The 20,304-nt window shown below is 41.9% G+C and overlaps 1 protein-coding gene across 2 annotated transcripts in view; it reads right to left on the bottom strand.

The window, feature by feature from the left end:
- Positions 1–1,158: 1,158 nt before the first annotated feature.
- The window catches only part of RCOR1 (REST corepressor 1), an 83,001-nt gene continuing 63,855 nt past the window's right edge, over positions 1,159–20,304 (bottom strand). For both annotated transcript variants that reach the window (XM_066188841.1, XM_066188842.1), the window contains 7 exons: positions 18,002–18,120; positions 14,516–14,594; positions 9,766–9,960; positions 8,700–8,777; positions 8,474–8,531; positions 7,698–7,927; positions 1,159–5,553 (listed from right to left, as the gene is read on the bottom strand). In XM_066188841.1, coding sequence (XP_066044938.1) covers positions 5,512–5,553; positions 7,698–7,927; positions 8,474–8,531; positions 8,700–8,777; positions 9,766–9,960; positions 14,516–14,594; positions 18,002–18,120 — 801 coding nt within the window. In that variant the 3' untranslated portion in view covers positions 1,159–5,511. The remainder of the gene's footprint in view (positions 5,554–7,697; positions 7,928–8,473; positions 8,532–8,699; positions 8,778–9,765; positions 9,961–14,515; positions 14,595–18,001; positions 18,121–20,304) is intronic.

Below are 20,304 nucleotides of genomic sequence, written 5' to 3'. Positions count from 1 at the left end.
CTCCAGCTTGCACCACATCCTGCAAGGCATCTCCAATTCTAAGGGAGAAGAGTTCAGTGCCACCATGTTCAGATTCCAATTTATGTAGGACAGACTAACAGGAATAATACAGCATTAATTCAACACTGCATTCCCATTTAAAGTATGTACCGTTACCAGGCACAGATACAGCATCTGTGTTTCCAGAAGCAGTGGTATTATCACTGCTTTACCTTTGCTTCTAGACGCCTCAGAAGAGTGTGTGTTCAGGCAGGGGAAGTCCCCATTTCCTCACCTTTTAATGTTCCCTGATTGAAAGGAAGTTCCTTCTTTTTCTTTCTCTTTGTTTTTACTTTGGGATTGGGGAGCACATGGGCAAGAGCTGGTTTGTATTGAAGGTTTAAGTGCTTCGGGTCAAATAACTCCCCTAAAAAAGCATATTGCTACAATATTGGTACCGTATTCTCTACCAGCAGGAAAATTACAAGGAATGCTTTCCAGTAAGGAAACATCCTCAGCTCTCAAAAATGCTGCTTGTTCTTCCAAAACCCCAAATCAGTCTCCCCTCCCTACCACTTTGCTTTACAATATAGAAATGCATGACTAATTCCTGCCCTCCATAGGCTGCAGAGCTGGAAACCACCAGTGTCCTGCTGTAGGAGTTGTGCTGCCTTTAACACACATGAACAAAGCAGAGAACTTCTCGTCACCCGTCCTGCACTAACCCCGGGCTCTCAGAGCACTGCTGGGACCTGCCTGCTCAAAGCAGCTTCCCCCAAACAGCCCCACAAAGTCCTGTCTGTGCTTCTGTGTCTAGTGCTTAGCAGCACCCCAGCATGTGAAGACAGAAAACGTGTTCTTCCTGAAATTTCCAAGGTGCAAAATTTCCTGCCCTTCTAAGCATCTTCAATAGCAACATTGCCCACTGCTAAGCTTTGAGGGCAAGTGTTGCCTTTTCCTGTGTATCTTAAATGTGTTTCTTCCATTTGAAAGATGGCAATCTTGGTAACTCGTACAACCAAGTGCTTTTTACATGAAGCAAAGAGGCAGCAGTTAATTCTTCAGGTCATCCTCATCTTAGGGACGACACTGTCAGGAAGGGGGAAACCTCCTGACCAAAATCTGAAAGGCAGGGGGTCAGTAACACATCAGAACCACACTTTACATCAATAACATTTTACTACATATTTTATTACATCAATGGCTTGAAAAAATTTTATTTGATGTCAGCAAACATTGGAAATCATAGAAAAATGAATTATGTAGAATTTCACAAAGGAATTTGCCCCACTATAATTCCTCATACAGTAAAATAATCCAAAACCAAATGTTACTTTTCAGTGGCTAAGCAATTTTATAATGCTATGAACATTCATCACAGTAAGTGTGCTGAATAATAGAAAACAGGCAAAAAAGACATTTAAAATATTACTTACAACAGCATTATTACAACATACTTTCTTTAAAATCCCAACGAGTATTTCATCACTTCAAAAGCTATACAGCATTTCCATTATATTTGCAAACTTAACCTTATACATCTTTTAAAATCTTGAAAAAACTTCTTTTAAGCAATCTATAAGCTGTTAACAAAATTGATAAAATCTACATAATGGAATACTATACACTCCAGTATAAATTTTATTTTAGGAGAATATGAATGTAAACACTCATTATTATACAACATGCATAGACTATACTGACCTTCCATCTTCTGAACTGTAACTTTCACTGCAATTGTGCTTTACTATCAACAGGAAAAGCTGCATTAATCCAGGGAGTGGCAGAAAGTATTTGCTTTTGGGGCATTGCACAAGATCACTAGATTTTGACTTACTGAAGACAAGCTGGAGCTAATAAAATAATTTTTCTCATTTTTGTAAAGTATCAGCCCACTCATTGCTGAATGGGCTATGTAGAAATTCATACCAATTCGAAGAATAAACGCATTATCAAAGAAAATTTCCTATGATATTTTTGCATTTTATTAACTTGGAGATTTTTGTTCACAAATCCAGTGATCAAATTAGTGTAATGCACTGTTTGGCTCATATTTGGTGTGCAAGAATACCAACAGCATATTAGCAATTTCATAGAATAAAAACTGAAATTTAAAGTGACAATGAGCATATTTTAATACATAATGTTTCTGATGTACTTGTACAGGAAAGAAAAATGTTTGTCAGGACATTGCTTTAAAAGAGTAAGAGTTTCACTCTTATTTTAACTATTAAAAAAGTGTTCTAGTGGATATTTATGGGGTCTTCCTGGTTGCGAACTCGTAAAAATATATTAAGAAACCATTATCCCCATTGGTATTAAATATATTGAGACACAACCCTTGTGGTTGCACTACCAGGTATGGCTACTACGGTCTTAAGCATCTGATTGTACATTGTTGCTTTACTGTTAAGCACAACTGAGGCGTGTATTTTTTTCCCTTGGTTATAAGATTATATTACAAAAATTGATCACTGTTTCAAACCAGTTAAACACGAATATTCAAGTAACAAGGTTGTTTTAATGGATAAGAGAAAAAAGAAGTTACCTAGCACTTTACACAACTACATAAAAATTAAATAGAACAAATGAAATTTGTTTATGCATATGCAATACACTTTTATATCTTTAAGATTTCTAAAACTAAAACTTAAACTATCATTTTCTTTAACGATACCATATTTTGCACAATAACTTATACTTAGGAGAAATAATTTCCCATTTTCCACAAAATATATATAATTATGACATTCACATCGATAGTTTAAGAAACAAAATTTAAGTGAATATTCTTATCTTATGCAGTTATCTTTGTGGACCCTTCTAGTCAGAATTCAACCAGTTGATGTATCTAATGCTTGACCCATTTAACAAAAGAAAAAGAGGGTCTTCACCTAAACAAGGTCAAACCATTTCAAAAGCTAAAATGATTTTATCCCATTTAAAAACATAGTTCAAGAGAATGTAAAAAACTAAACGTTTAAAATACAGTGCTATTATATTGCATGTATCAACTACAATAAGATAGCAGTCAACTGAAAAGTAATTAAACAACTTTTTTCTTCCTAATATCACAAATTATACACGTTTCCCCCTACCCCATGGGGATGAAGCCAAAACACAACTTTTCTGATAAGATGGACAGATTTGAGGGCAAAAACCAATGAGAAGTCCTCACAGGTACCTAAGTCTCCAGCAGAAGCCTCTCCTGATGAGTTCCCCCAGCTGGGATGCAAGCTCCCACACCACTCCCATACCAGTGAGGACCTGTCTCCATGCACTGGTACCAGCAGGAGGTTTAATATTTAATACTAGAGTGTTTCTAAAGAGCAGCATTGCTTTACACCACAACTGTCAACTGGATTCACAGTGCTATTTGCCCGGTCTTTATTCCTAATTCACACTGGCTAACACCTAGCATTCCTTCCCACAAGACACTCCCAGCTCCAACTGGCACAGGTCTGAAGGAACATTTGAGCCACCAGAGCTGCCAGTTCACAGCAACAGCTGCAGAGACACAAACAGCAATACAGAGGAAAGGGAATAACTCCCTTCCATCCTCCCATCACCACAGAGGATCTCTCCGGAGCTACCAGAATGGAACTGCTCAGAAACAGCTGGCAAGTGGCTGAAACAGGCCCTTTTGGGGCTCCGCACTCTAACTCGCCCCAGGAAATCTCTACCTGTGCTGTGCCTGTGTGTTGCTGCCCAATTCCTGACACTGAATTACTTTTCTCACACATGGCCCAAGGGTAAGACCACACCTCACTGCTACAAGAGGCCACATCCCCTGCCTTTCCTGGGGCTGTGACCACATTGCAGGAAGTGCCAGAGCCAGCTCTCTTGCCCAGCTGGCATTAGCCTGCCCTGCTCAGGTACAGAGAGCAGAGTCACCACAGCACACAGCATGGCACAGCCCAGCAGCCAAATTTCAGCACCAAGTCCAGGGCTCAGCCCTGACCTGCACAAACCTCAGCTGCAGGCCAGGCCACAGGCCAGCCCATTTCAAGTTGTGTTAAGAAAGGCTGGTGCTGTACATCACTGTGTGCCATCTGGCTTGAATCCTCTGTAGAGGGGCAAGAAAGGTCCTTTCTTCCACCTGCAAAGACACCTGGTGGTTTTTTCCAACATCATTAAATTAACCATTTTTAAATGCTTTGTGACTAGTGTTATTTTGCGGCTTTCCATTGGACAAGTAATACTGCTGCTTCTAGCTTCCCTGGACACTGTCTGCTCGGCAGTCAGCAACCACCTTGTTCAAGGTGCAAAGTCCTCCCACGGGACTTGCAAGAACAGTTCCAGTTCAAGCCAGCTAGATAGGCCATCCGAGCAGAGGGCTGGGATTTGAAAGCTGCATGCACCAAGTATTTGGAAAAGCACCTCTTAGATTTTAAATTGCATATTTTGGTTCAGAACATGAAAGCGATGTGTGCTTCAGAAGGGTTAAAATGGCCAATGAAAATTAACCCGGTTCTTCTCCATTACACTTCCAAGAAACCAAAAACTCCTGAAGGTTGAATTTTGTGCTCCAACCCTCATCCAAACTTCCAGTGGGAGAAGCAGTTTGATGTCTTTGGCAAACAGCGCTCTGAAGAGGAATGAGACACTGGGACAGAAAGTGATCTATGGTTGCCAAATGCAAAAAGGCACATATTCCCCAAAAGGAGAGGCACCAGAGAAAGTTGTTTTGACTTAATCCCACAGAGGATCAGGAAAAAGAAAGTTGTGTAGCACTCACTTAACAAGTTACAATGCAAATGCTGAATGCCAGGAGTTAAACAGCGTATCAAACAGTTCCAGGTTAAGTATTCCCTTTTGCACTAAATAAAAGCCATTAAAATATACAGGAGTAAAATGCTCAATTAGGGAGCTTTCTATGAAGCAAGAACACACAAATACAGTGGAAAGAATTGCACAAACCAGAAGTGTTATGAGTTACATCTACAACCTTGGACTGACCAAACCTTAGAAATAACATTTCCTATCACTTTGCATTAGTCATGATTGCTTGCTAACACGTCCTGTCACTGCAGAACAAACCTGACATAGCTGGCATGTGCACAGGCCCCTCCTTTATAGAAAGCTCACTAATCATAGTGTCATCGTAAGAATACACAGGAAGCGGAGACCACAAGGCCATGCAGCAATACATACTTATACCCTACGGACCAAGTATTATAAGAACTCCTAAAGTGTAGTTACTGTGGGGCTGCTAAGGAGCTCCTTGTTTTGCAGGTTGGTCAAAATTTATAGACAGGTGTTACTGGTTCTAGAAGTCCCCATGCTTAAGCATGACGTTGGTGAAATGGAGAGCTGAGCTACCTGGGTGCTTTTGAAAGAAAGTGGAGGCAGTATGGAGGAATGAGGGGAGATTAAGGCAGATGTAGCACAGGACTGGAAGCGTTTGCCTTTTTTTTGGTAATAGCTGCTTGTCCACAGATATGATGCAGATGGCTGTCTGAGGTTTGCTAATACCTGATATCCTGGATAACACAGTAGTCAACACAAATTGTTCTAGGCTACAGCACCTTCTCACGAAGCAGATGCATATCTGACATCAAGAACAGAAGTAGCCTGGAGGGAAGGGGGAGAAAAAGCAGATACTTAGTTTAAAATGAATACACACAGGCTTTCTTGCATCTCCAAACTTCAGCCCAAATACGTGGTTCTGACAGTGACAAAACATACAGCCCTGGCACATGGAACAAATTCCAACAGCTTTCCCTATTCTGAGGCACACTGGGATTTGCTGGGAATGCAAACACACAGGAATTAGGACTGGAGATGATGCTGCTTTATAACCAGCAGCCTCACCTCACCTCCCCCCTTCAAATAAAAGGAACTATGGCCACTTGCTATGGCAAAGCACTCAGAGGCCTGATGAACCTTTCACTATGCTGGTGGCCAGACAGCCAAAGCATGCCAGGGAAAAAAACACCCAATGGATTTCAGTGTTAGGCCAGCAAAGTCTTCTGGCTACTGCTGACTTGACCAGACACTGCCTGTGCAAGTGCCCTCAGGAGCAGGCACCAGCCATGCAGCACTGCACAAGGAGGGACCAGGATCTCACACCCAGCCCATGCAGGTCACTTGTGTCATAACCCCAATGACGTTTCACTTTGGCCCCAGAACCACTGAGACAGACACCCAGCCAGCACTGTGCTTACACCTCTGAAGGCAGGGGCACCACATTCACAGCTTCTTTTGGTCTGCTTCCCACAACTCAGCACTTGGCCTGCTCCAGAGTGGGCACTTTCCATCACTAATCTGGGGATCACAACTGCTGCTCTAGTGATAATTTTACCAGACCTTGCAGTCATGCCTCCACACTCTCCCAACTCATTTGGGATCCTCATGTCTCCAGTATCCATACACCTGGCCACATCAGCCCACTCCAGTTCCTGCTGAAGAATTTTTTTCCCTAGGTCAAGTGAGACTGTCCTTTTTTGACCTCAGCTTTCAGAAGCAAGGGTGTATTTGAAGGTAGGAAGAATCTCAGAGGGCTCAGAGAAGAAAAGCTCTGCATAACCAACATACAATTCTACAGGTCACAAGAAAAGACAGTGACAAGAGCCATGTGTCTTTCAAATTGGTGGCTGTGTACTAGCACCAATGGTGCTTTGCTCCACCTCTCAATTCTGGAAGAATGGGACAATTTCACTCACACATGCCTGTGAAGGCAAGTTTTCCAAGTTTGGTTTTGTTCATCCGTCATACCTTTGCACTTAGTTCCCAAATATAAGCATCTTTAAGAATTTCATATTATTAGGTTTTGTGAAGCTGTGAACTTCTGCGTTTTGAATGTCTGAAGGACAATGTCCAAGTCATCCAGTAACAGAGCTAATCAGAGCAACAAAAATATACAGCACACTAGTAAGTCTTTACTCCATGAGCAACCAAAATGTGCCTTATCCTGTTGACTGTGCTTGCAGTTACAATACACAGCTTTTTCACCAAATTGTCTTATAAACTGGGCCAAAGGGAGTCCTTGATCAGACATTTTTAACACAGAAACCTCTACCATGGTTTTCCTCTGCAAGACTAAAGATTTGTCTTTATTGTTAACACTGAATTTTTGTAACTAATTTCCATACTTAAACATCCTACAGTCTCTTTGTTAATTTCAAACCTATGTGGCCTTTGGAGAAGTGTTAACTCTGAACCTCCATCAAGCAGATGCTGTTCCTAGAATTTGTCTTTACAGAAATAGCTGTAAAATTAAGGAAACTTTGCCTTTAGGTAATTCCAGAGTGAAGTTTCACACACTCATCTTGCTTATAGCTTTCTTCTCTTCGTTCAAGTGAAACCACTCACCAAAACTGAAAGAACAAGCTTTGGCTCAGAAGACTCTATGGTCCCACAAAGCCAAACCTAGAAGTGCTGGGAGAACTGAGTGCAGGGAAAACATCCAAGTGAGATAAAGGTCTCATAGCATAGGATTTCAGAAGCAAGAGGTTTTAAAACATTTATGTTCTGATGAGATGCACATACTGTCAGAGGGATGCAAATTTACTTTTCTTCCACTTTCATACAAGCCTGGATTTCCCATTTCCCCAAATCAGTATTGGAAGTGTATATCCAGACAAAGTGAAATATGCACAGATTGAAGACTGACAAAAGTGGCTTTTGCAAAGACTATATACACATAAATACACACACACATCTATCTGAACTGAGCTTAGACTGGGAATTTTATGTGACTTTTAAATTGGATTTACCTCATCTTCCTCTTCAGACATTTTAGTGGAATTATCAGGGGATTTTACAGGCTTCTGGCTATTGGTTCCATTTGTCTCCTCTTTGCCATGCTCTGCCTCCCACTCCTGTAGGACTTCATCTATGTTGAAACGACGTCGATAATTTACAAAAAAGTTTTTCACTTGCACCACAGATTTGTTTCCAATCACATCAGAGATTGCCTGAAAGTCTCGGCCGTATTTCCTGATTGCTAAAAGCAACAAAAACAAAAGCAGTGTGTTATTTCCACAAAGACCACAAATCAGGCTCAAGTCACAGCATAAAGATCCAAAGCTGAACTTCTGTCAAGGTTTCAAACCTTTTTCAGATTAATTCAGGATTTAAAAAAAAGTCTAAACTGGGCAAGAGACACAGTTAAGATCAGCCCTGGAGAAGAGAAGAAAATACAGGTGTAGTAAAAGATGCTCAGAGTCAAACATACAAGACCTGTGTAAATCTGCCTGTACTGCTTGAAAAATTACACAGGGAAAGATCATAGCAGTGACTCTAGCAGTTTCACTTTCTGAAAGCTTGGACAAGCAGACAATATTTGCAAACATTCATACGATGCCATTTATACTGCCCAGGGAGGGGAAAGGGGAATATTGTTTTCTTGTTCAAATACATTCTTCGAGCATTAGTACACGGCAGTGTCCAAGTCCTCCTTCCTTAGTCACTGAAAAGAAACTCAGCTCTGAAACGCAGCAGGGTTTTGACTATCAACAACTCAAGTACAAATAAACTTGTAGTGCCATACCTTGTACAGCAAGAAGCTGCTCATCTGTGGTCCAACGCGCGTTAAATTTCTGGACGACCTAGACAACAACAACAAAAACAAAAATTATGTAACTTCATTTATATACTTTCACTTGTATCTGAGCTTATAAAAACCTCTCAAAAGTGCAACAAGGAATTAACTGCTAGTCAAAGTATATCATTAGCATTTATCTTCACAATTAACAAAGACCAGAAAATGATCTCACCTCTGGAAGTCTGTATTGCTCTATACCACCTTCAAGCTTTTCTTTGAGCGCGCTGTTTGTCTGTTTGATATTCTGAATCTGAAAAGAAAGTTTCATCCTTTTAAGAAGGATTAAAAAGTATCTTTGGACAAGCCCTTTTCCAGCAACCTTGGCAGGAACCTCACAAGCTCAGCCTCCCAGTTTTTCTCACAGCCTGCCTCTTCCAAAAAGAAAGTTTGCTATATTGGAATAATGTACAGTAGGAGTAGCTGGCAAATCAGGAGATCCCATTTAATTTATTTTCCTCTTCCTCCAAGTTATTTGGAGCAAGAACTGTCCCAACTTCCAGGTCTGTATAAAGCCCAGCATAAGAAGACCAAACCCATCTGCAGCAAGTAATGAATCAAAGACTGCTAAAAGAGTTCAGCTTCTCCCAGAGTGGCAAGAAAAAGGCTTCAGGCCAAAATACCAATTCCATTAAGTTTAATAAAGAGCTTGAGACAGTTCTCTGCTTTAGAAACAGCAAAATGCTCAGATCTAGGCAACAAACTCATGTAGGAAACCTGCATTTACTCACAGATACCTGAAAAACATTTGTTTAAAAGGCAGATCCATCAGGGAAGCAAAACGTACATAGGGAGTTTGTTATGATACCCATCTAGGAAAGACTAAGCCAAACATATCTGCCACTTCTAAAAGTACCACATGAAAAGGCAAAGGAAAACAGCTGCTGCAGATGGAAATCAGATACTGCTGAAACCAATGTCACCTGAGGAAAGTTACAGTTTAAACAGAAAGAATTCTGAACTGCAAGAAAAGCTAAGTGCCAACAAATGTTCCCTTGAGTCCCTGCTATGAGCTTTTCCTTGCTTTACTTCAGGTCAAAAGTAGGCTTGCCCACAGAACTAAAACCTAAGAGAGGTAAAACCCAGAGCCGCACTCAGAACACAAAGACAGCAGCTTGTGAACTAAGGCATGTAGCATTGTGCATCATCACTGCCAAGCTACAAATTCCTGCCAACATTGCAGACTGCAACAGACACTACGAGCAAACGCAGCAGTTACTCCTGTACGGTCCCGTTCATACCTGCCGTTTGATTGAGACTAATTCCATGTCCAGTTGTCTGAGTACAGTGGTAGCAGCTGTTGCATTGGCAGAAACAGCCTCCACATCTTCCTGGGAAAGGAACATTCCTTTGGGAGGTTTCCTCTTTGCTCTGTTCTTGGCCTGTGTACTGTGCTTCTCCTTCTTCACCTGAGGGACAGTTTCAGCAGGCGGCACCTGGCAAACAGCAGTCAGTCATTTTACAAAACTACGTAACTTTAGAGGTCCCTTCCAGCTCAAACCATCCTGTGACTGATTTTTAGCCACCATCAAAGGCTGGAGAACGACAATGCCAGTATACAGACAGGAAGACATTTTTGCTTTAAGTGGCATGTCATACAAACTGTCTTATACAAACTTCTTTCCTTTCCTTTAGCAGCTTTCAGTGTTTACAGAGACACTGTAGTTGCCTTCTCTGCCCATTCTCATTTTGGGAGACAGATGCCCAATTTTACATTTGTTAAGTGTTCTGGTCATTTTCAAACCTCCATAACCCCTCTTCTAGTTTTCATCATCAGATCTGAACACACCAGTTTAACTGAACACAAGAAGGAAACAAGTTAAGTGTGGAGACAGAAAGAACATAACTAAAACAGCTTACTGAGAATTGTTTTACTACCTGACAGACACAGGAAGGAATAAACCAAATTTATTTAAAGGCAAAGGATAAAGGAGTGAGGTGACAACAGGATAATTCTTAGATTGTTACACCATTTCTTGGAAGCCAGGTTTTCTTGCATAGCGCTTGTGTATGAACTGTTCCATCAAAATGGTGCAGTTTTGCCTAAAAAAAATTTTAAGTCTTTTTTGGAAAAAGGAGAATTTCACAGGCCACTTCCGATTTTCATCCTTTATGTCTAAAGCAAAGACAGGTAGATTAGCCAGGACACTTACTACAGATCCTTCAAGAGCACCCCTGATTCTAAGATAGCAAAACTATTTCCTCCAGAAGTTATACTCAACAATCAACTCATACCTAAGATTTATTACCCAGTGACTGGAGCCTGGCCAAGAACGCAGATCAGAAGGGTGGCAAGGAGAGAAAAAACAGAAAGGGGAGGCAGTACATCTGAATCCCGTTTGATCACTGTGAGCTTTAAACACATGGACTTCACCCGGTGCTATTGTTTTCCTCCCAAGCTGCAGCTACATGCAGTTTCTACACAGTTTGTGGTATTTGCTCATTAGCTTGCATTCGAAACCACATGAGGCTGAGCACCAAACCCCAAGTAAGTATGAAGTTCTGACTCCCAAAGGACTCCAGCACAGCTGTCACAGATAAAAGCTTTCACCCTCCCCATGGGCACAATGGTGAGAGCCCCACAGCAGCAGCAATGTGGACAGTTGCCTGCTCTCAACCTTTTTCTTCCATCCATTGGTGCAAAGTATTCCATGAGATACAATGCCTAGGGCAAGCCCAGAGGCAAGAGAGAACTCTGGCCATTGCAGGAGGGATACCCCTATTTCTCTTGGCAGAGGGGAATGGTGTGCAGGAGAAACCAGACTGGCTTACTTATGAACAAGTGAAATCAGCTCTGCTCTCTGCTTCAGAAGGGAGCACATTGATAACTGAGCCAGGTAAACTATTCAGCATGGATAGACATTTCAGATCCACTCATATTTTGCATTTTCCTGCTTCCCAGGACCATGCAGCAATGCCTCACCACAGGTTCAGGCTGGCTGCTGACCAACAGGCAATGCCTGCAGTGCAAACATCCCAGAAGTCTCAACATTAAAGAAAAATGAAAGCAGTTTCAAATTACTGTTTTACACAGTTCAAAAAAATTGCAAAGCTCTTTTGTGTTGTGGACAAGAACCAGAGCTCCAGCAGAACAATTTTTGACAGCTCCAAATGCCTCTAGGCCCCAGCAAAAATTGGAACATCTAGTCTGTCCTGGAAACTCTTCTTTCCTGGCCACACACATTTCTCTCTAGAATTAAATCAATTTTTGAAAACCAGAGAGAATTAAAATGCAGGGATTTAGATGGGATTTAGCAGTGCTGCTGTTAATTTAGATATTGCCACTGCTATCCAATGCACTTCAGTCTTACAAACCCCTTAATACAAAGTTCCCTTCCTCAGATTTCCCTGTGTAAAAAGAAGATAAAGCTATCTCAAGCTACATAAAAACAGAAGATGAAGTGGGAGGCCATTCCAGGAACAAGGAAGATACAAAGAAAGCAAGTCTAGGTCATGACCTCAGTATTGTGGAGTCACTATGCAAGGAAATCCAAACAGTTGCACTAACACTGAAAGTAAACAAAAAAAATTAAAAAAGGAATATCCCCCCCCGCCCCGATCCTCAAAAGGGGAAACAGACAAGAGATTTCAGAAACTCTGAGAAATACCAGTATTACTGGGTAAGTCAGGGAGCAACCAACAGGTCTCAGAGATGTCTCTGAGAAAAATGATCTCTGCAGATTTGGGACAGGGAAGTTCTTTACAGTAAGAGTCCTGGGCTGCTGGCACATCATAGCCCCTGCATGTCTGACCACATCATTAAAAGAAACCTAATGATCAAGAACAAACTTATCCCCTCCTGGTTACCTACTCTCTCTCTCTCTCAAGACATTTCAGTAAGCCCTGAGTTCAGGTACTGTAAAATCACAATCATTGAATCATTAAGGTTGGAGAAGACCTCCAAGATCATGAAGTCCAACATTTGACCAAACACTTGTCAACTAAACCACAGCACTGACTACCATGTCCAGTCATTTCTTGAACACTTCCAGGGATGGTGAGACTATATCCCCAGGCAGCCCATTCCAGTGCTTAACCACGTGGCCCTTCAGTGAAAAAATTCTTCCTGATACCCAACCTGAACCCCTCCCGAGGACATTTTCTCTCACTGTGTCCCTGGTTGCCTGAGAGAAGAGACCGACCTCCACCTTCTACAACCTCCTTTCAGGCAGTTGTAGAGAGTGATAGAGATCTCCCCTGAGTCTCCTCCTCTCCAGACTAAGCAACCATAGCTGAACTCTGAACAGGCTATGAAGGCTGTCAGCTCCATTTTGCCCTCCAGCATGATCCCTATCCTGAAAAGTCCCCACCTTTTCTGCCTGCCATGGCATACACAGCCAGACAGTATATGCTTCATGAGTTTCAGATTGGTGGGTACCAGTGTGACAAGGAGGGCACAAAGCCTACCCCCACACTAAGAATTTCTGCAAAAATGTCTTGATGGTAACTGCCCAAACCAGACATCTGATCTGGTTTGGCCTTACAAGAGATGCAGCCAAGTTGATAAAGAACTACCTTTCCCTCTTCTGCAGCAAGTTCAGGACATGTCAGCATTGGTTGGGAAGGAAAAAAAATAAGAAAGGGGGTTGAAGGGAGCTCTTTTACAAATGTAAGCTTTTGAAGAGCTTACAGAAAAATCTAAACTGTAAATTTATTAAAGTAGTGTGAAATTAGACAATAGTATTATTTACAAAACACTACAGAGCTGCAGTACACAGCTGCAACTTAGTCCAGTGAGAACCCTTCCTGTCTGGGTGTTGCTGAGGCTTCTGAGAACTCAGTTTCTTGTAAAGATTAATACAAATGGCTTCACATCCACTTTGCCCCTAGGAAGACATCAAGGGTGCTGATTCCTTCAGTGGAAAAAACAGCTAAACTCTCCTGGAAAGTCTGGAGAGCACCCTCACGTAGGTGAAGAGCAGAATGGGAATGTTGTGATTTTTCAGGTACTTCCATTCAAAATTATTTGTTGGAGAAATTAATCTCACTGAGAGTGACTGACAGAACTGTTACTCTGAGACATTTTTTTGACTGTGTGGGATCATGTTTTTAAATACTTCTAGTGGGTTTTAACTAAATATAACATTTAAAAAATTAAGAAATGAAATAGAATGACTGTGAGAGAGACTAGGAGAGAGAGAATGGGAGAGAAATTAGGCTAGAAGAAACCAGGAAAAGGAGCTAACTTCAAGGAGAGAAGGTCTTAAGCATCTTCCTGTAACTCATTAATACAACCCACACTGCAGCTGAACGAGGTGCTTTCATTTAGTAACAGGTAACCTGCAGGTTATACACATGAAATTTATGATTTCCTGTAGGGCATCACAGGCTGGGTTTTCAGAACTTTTGCATTTGTGTAGCTATTTTCATCCAGAACTCAGTGCCCACTGAAAATGAAGTACTTGAAGTGAGACACAGGTACTACATTTTGAGCTGATGTAACAACAGGTCAAGGCTACCCAGCCAGACAAAATGAATTGGTCATAAAAACTTTCTCTTTTACTTTTCACCAATACAGCTGCAATCCTGGTGCTAGTGAAGTGACAAGTATTGCTGGGGATTTCAGTACATCAGGAATGTACCTCAGAGTCTGACGTGTACATAAATGCATTTCTGCTCTACCTAGAACAAAAGCATGAATTGCCCCTCCACCAAGCCATCTCCACATGGGGATGTGCTTCTACTCAATCTCCATGCCCTTAGGTTGATTTAAACTACTGCATGGTTTAAGCTAACACAGCTAATGAGAGGATAAAAGAAACTGAAAACAATCACATAGGACATTATCATGGGTTAAATTTTGCTAGGTCTATCCATAATAACTTATTTATCTACACTTGTCTTGATCTAAGAATAATTCTGAAGACAATTCCTTTTCTTGTATGACAACTTTACAAAGTACTAAAGAAAATTAGATACTGTCAGCTTCTACACAAAGTAGCTAGTAAGTAAACACTTTCATTTGTACAGGAGTAAGAAACAGAATTATACCTCCTTTTTGCTCTCCTTGTTTTGTTCAACTTCAATGTCAATAGGGTTGTTTCCATTTGCTTCTTCCATTTCATCCTCACTGGAAGACAAAAGCAAACAGCACTGTATTAGTTTGTGAGCCTCTCTTTTTCTATAAATAGCATGCTAAAACAAATGCATGAATGCCACAGCAAGCCCAACAGCTTTCCTTAGTTTCATTCCCAGGATGTCGGTTTTTTGGGGGTTGGTGTTGATTTTTTGGGGGTTTGGTTTAAGTCAATAAATTCTTAATTCTGAGGACAGTGCATACAGGAACGCTTCTCAGCAGCATACTTGGGAAAAATAAATCTACACAGATGAAGGCAAGAGACTTGAAATTAATTCCACAAGTTATCTTTCAAAGAACATGGGACATTTTTACTTGAGGCAAACTGAGACAGAAAGACTTAAAAATACAGCAAGTAGCTAAAACACATTTCATACAACTCCTTAATATTTAGCAAAACAGACATGCACAAGATGAACTCCCTCAAGAACAAGCACAAAAGTGTTTGGTTTGTTTGTGGAATTGTTTTTTTTTTTTTTTTTGGGGGGGGGGGGGTTGGTTTTTTTTAGTGACAACCTGACATTTCATTCTCCCCTGGAGAAGAATAAGATGTTATCAGTTACAGACTAAGAATAGGCATGAAATTGGGGCCATATTGAACATCACCTTGGCACACCTGCCCAGTATGGCTTAAGTGGAATTTTAATCAGATATTAAATCAAATGCATTTTCACAATTTAGAATTTTTGTACTGTACACAACCAAAGCTAATTGCAGCACTTGAAATGATGCCCAGAAACAGAAGAAATGAGCTGATACAATCAAAGCGTTTTTTTCTACTCAAAAGAAATAAACCTATTTTGTCATATCAAACTTCATAGCCTGTGCTGAGGAGCATCAGCTGGTGCAGGTATGTCACAGCTCCAGTGCAGGGCAGGGCTGTGTCACAGCAGGAGCCAGCAGGCACAGCAGGTGCTGGTGAGCTTGGCTGTGCCAGGAGCACTCATGTGGCCATCTCCCTGCTGCAGCCACATCCTAAGGAAGAATGGGCTGCCATCCTTCTCCACAGTAGCAGTCAGTTGTACAAGCCACTTCTGCTCTCCCAAACCAAGAGCTGATTCACAAGACATTTAGTTTGGGTAATGATGATTCCAGGCAATCAACTCCCAAGCATCCCCTCCCAGAGCTGCACACACAAAGCCCCTCACATACAACCTCGAACAGCTGCTGAAAACCTGGTCCCAAATGCACCGGAGAGTTGTGTTAGTGGCAGTCTGATGGGTTGGGGAATTTCCCTGCCTAGCCACAAAAGGGAGAGAGGTATTCGAGTGAGATACCTCAGACTGCCCCTTCTCTTAACCCCATCTCCAAAAGAACTTCCTTGTGTTCTTCCTAGGTTCAGATTTCAGCCTTTTCACAACAGTTTTTGCTGTGCTGATAGTTTGCTCTTGTATTCTAGCAAGTTCCCTAGACATGAGCTAAATTGAAGCCCACCCTCTCATTTCTGCAGTCATAGACACTGATTGCCATAACCAAAGAACACTTCTGAAGTTCTGCCAACACCAAATGGCACAGAGCAACCTGAAATTCCAGGCACCCTAAACTCACCCGCAGTAGATTCCACACCCTGCGTGGCTGCACTGACAAATCCTTTGAGGGTGTAGGGGTTTGACTGTTTTACATAATGGAGGGGGAGAACAGAAATCAAACATCAAGTTGACGGCCTGGTGCTCAGCTTCCTGCAGATGTAAATCAAGTTAAGCATTTCCAAGCCAGCTGCCTTCCTCAGAGGTTACAAAATTAACACAAAATTACAGCACATGGCAGCCCATAGAGTTCTTTCCCATTCACCAGATGGTCTGAGGTGCTACTTTTCCTAGCAAACAGGCATAGGTACTGAGAGCTGTATTTCTAAATTCCAATAATTTCATTTATGAGCACAGAACAAAAAGAGAGATGAGTATTAAAAGACCTTAAATTACATAATACCAGAGAAACACATACTCCATATAAAAGATTTCCCCTCCCCAATAACTTAGTAGGAAAACTGAAAAATTAAACAAACAGAAAACCCCAACAACCAGGATGGTGAGCAGAAAAATAGACAGCCTTTGCAGAGAAAATAATAGAATGGAAAAAGACTCAGGTCAAAGAAAGCCAACCAAATACTGGACAAGTTGGCTGGCAGTATTCTCCCTGGCCCTGCCTGTTAAGCAAGTACTGCTGACCTAATGGAGAGATGGGAGAGGTTGAGTGAGTCATTGGTGTATCACAGCTCAACCCTAGAAACACGTTTCTTCCCCCTTCCCAAACAAGACTTGCTCATATGCAGTGGAGCCAGCACACAGTCAACTGGGAAATGCAACAACTCCTCTGAGAAAAAAGGCTCTTGCAGAATTTTCCCCAATTATGTCAGAAGTCTTCCAAAGGCAGGCACACTTCAAGTTTGGCCTGCAAAGACATTAATTGCATTTTAGAGCAGGTTGAGAAGGCACCTGCATCAAACAGATGGAGTTGCTGCTATTCCGAGCACTTGTTTTCCCCACAGTCACCTGAATCCTCTGCATTTCTGAGGCTCTTTCAGCTCCAGAACTAGGTGAAGTCACCAAGTGACAGTAACTGTACAGACACTTACACCAATATGCACAAGGCCACTGCTGACCTACCTTCAAGGGCCTGCATGGCTATCCAAGAGGGTGAGCTGACAGAAAAAGCATGAGTCAAGCTCATTTGCTAAAGCTCAGTAGCTAATGACCTCCTGAAAACCACCAGCCTCACCCAAATGCCAAAGTACCCAGCACTCCCTGGAACAACTCAGTCAGAGAGCTCATCATAAGTTCCCCTCTGCTACCTTCTTCTCAGTCACTCAAAATCAGAACCTTAACTTCACCTTTCTCAGAGAACGGAGCTTGGCCTGGCAGCCTTATGCTTGGTCAGAGTTTTCTAAAATGCAGGAGAGGAAAGGTCTGTGTGTGTACAGGCACAGGCTGAGAGGGGTCCTGCACTGGAGCAGGTGCACATTCTCACTCGGCTGAGCATCACATGGAGGAAATAAAGGCAGATTTCAGCTCTTCCATTAAACCCCTTTACTGACCTGCTTATCAGCTTTTCCGGCTCTGCTCACAACAGTGCCAATCAGATTGTAAACAGCTTTAATTCCAATTTCCCAACCCTCAAGCAGTATCAGAGAAAAAGTTCTAGAATGGTGGGAATGTAACCAGTGCACTAAAAGGGAATCAGGATTGCAGTGTCATAAAAGAGAGCACAGCTAACTGCCAACTGCCTTTTGGCTTTAAGCAGAGCAAAACATAGCAGGGAAGAGGGGTGGGGAAAGGTGTGGTACCAGGAAACATTTTGGGGAAAATCCTACATCTAGTTTCTTAGAAGCTAACAGGAATTTCTGGGATAGACTAAAGAAATCAGTGTGCAGCAATACACAGCCTTTCTGCTTGCAAACCTACCTTTCCTCACGTTCCCTTTTTTGTTTACGAGCATGACGGTCCATCACACTAGTTTTAGTCCTTGTCTTCTTCCAGGAGTAGTAAAATTTCACCAGGCTGGCTATTGATTTGTCAGGAAGCTGTAAATTAAACATGTATCCTTTTATATGTTTATATGTAAAGCATCTCCAGAAGTTCACATACAATTGGTCTGGTTTTCCAAGGAACATTTGACCTCTTTACACTGGATTCTCTCAAAGGTTCAAGCAAGGCAGTTCTGCAACCTTTCCAAAAATGATCTGTGGGGGAGTGTTTCAGGTTAGTGCCTACTATTTAGGACATCAAGATCTCTAATGAGCATCTCAGCAAGCTTCCACTCACCAGACAAGTAGCTGGTTCCCTCCAGAATAGGGGAACATAGCAAGAGCAAATCTGAAAGAAGGCCTTGAAACTGAGATAACAGTTTCAAAGCCAGAACAGACCTAAAAGCCAACACAGACACATGTAAACAATCACAGAAACTGCTGAATTGGAAACATCCCAAGCATATCTTTGATGTTTGGTTAAATAGATTTATTCACACCATTCACATGACAAAGTCTATTCAAAGGTCTCAAGAAAGGATGTTTTCAAAAGGTGAAATGCTACTGTATGGTGAACTGAGGGTACAGGAAAATACAATTTTTTTTTTTTTTTTTGGTCCTCTTACACAAATTACCCTGTAGCTAGGAAAGAAAAGTCTGCCTCCAAAAAGCATAAAACTACATTAAGACTAATTCTCTACTTTTGAGGTGCTCTGCATGGACACTCTTACACAGGACTTTTAAAAGGTGCAAGTCTAGTCTTTTCGGATGAATAAAACATGTTTTACTAAAGTGTCTGATTCAGTTTGGAGGGCAGAGCAGGTGGGGAGGAAAACAAAACTCTGAGCAAGAGCCAGATCTCTTTCACTCAAACACTGCAGTTTAAGTCTTCACCTGAGACAAGCCTGGTTTTCAAACTGCAGACTGACTTTAGATTCTAATAACAGATCACACCAGCACTCCCACTCTGGCCCACAGCTGCACACAGGCAGAAATCCATCGGTGCTGGCAACGCACAGGTGCTAAGTCAATGTTGTGTTGCCAACAGCCATGCAACAGGCTGGTGTTCTGAAATTAAAAGAGTTCCACAGAACAAACTCAAGGACAAGGCTGTTCATGACAAACATCCACTTGGCTATAAACCTGTGCTAAGAGTGCCAAAATATCAGAACCAGCTCTGGTAAATAATGTAACTTGCCTTTCATTCTCTGGCTTTGGAGATTTCTCCCCTCAGTTCCAATCTGCACGGGTGCTAACGGGGCAGCATCTACAAACTAACAACTAACATGCTCCCGAGCCATTGATTCCTGTCCCCTGCTAAACACAAAGCTTCGTGCCATTTAATTCCTTTCATGCAGAATCACTTTCCTGGGAGCAACAGTAAAAAATATCATTACCTAGGGAACCGTGCATGAGCTTGGCATCCCTGTATTGGAATGCACTTCACCCAGGGACAGGGAGCCATACTTCTGCACATAAACTGAATTGAGAATTTCTTGCTTTGGCAGTTAACCAACAACAGGACGGGCTTTATGTTCTCTTTTTTCCCCAGGACATTCCCCTGCCCTATTTTCCCTCCTATATAAGAACACAGCAGTTCCACTCTTCAAAAGGAATAAAGCAGCTTCACTCTTCAAGAGTTCTATCACCAGACCCAAGGGAGTGGGAGACCCTAGGACTCCAAGAACATTTGGAAATGAGTATCAGTGAAGGACAAGGAACATCAAGGACGTGACAAAAACAAGCCTCTTTCTGCCACCCTTTTGAAAAGGGACCTTCTTCCTTAGAAGGCAAGTCACCTTTTGCTTTTCAGTGGGATCATCAGCACAGACCTGTGTCACATGTGCTTTTTGAAGAGGCTGAGCAGACTGCAACAGCCTAGGCTCACTTTAAAGGGTCACAGACGGTGGAACTGGGTCCTGCTGGAATACTCAAGAGGCCATTTTACTGAAGGAGAGCAAAGAACAAAGTCTAGCTCCCACCCAGGTGATGAACTACTTGAAGACACTCTCAAGATACAATTAATAAAAATGTTTACAATCCATCTTCTACCTCTTTCAAACGAAAACTGCACACTCCCTAACACTTCCCTTTGAGGAAGAAACCTATCCTTGAAGTTTTCAATCATATACGTTTAAAACAGTATCATTAGCAACCAAAAGCAAAGGACTGGAGTTTGCAAGGACGTATAAACCTCCAGCACAGCATCTGCTGACGGCGTCAAATCACATTAAGCACAGA

This window comes from Chamaea fasciata, unplaced genomic scaffold (genome assembly GCF_029207755.1).
Source record: "Chamaea fasciata isolate MVZ Bird 193981 ecotype frontalis unplaced genomic scaffold, bChaFas1.0.hap1 SCAF_7, whole genome shotgun sequence".
Taxonomy (NCBI): Eukaryota; Metazoa; Chordata; class Aves; order Passeriformes; family Sylviidae; genus Chamaea; species Chamaea fasciata.
Note: the sequence above shows the minus strand (reverse complement) of the source record. Positions and strands in the feature narration are given on the sequence as shown.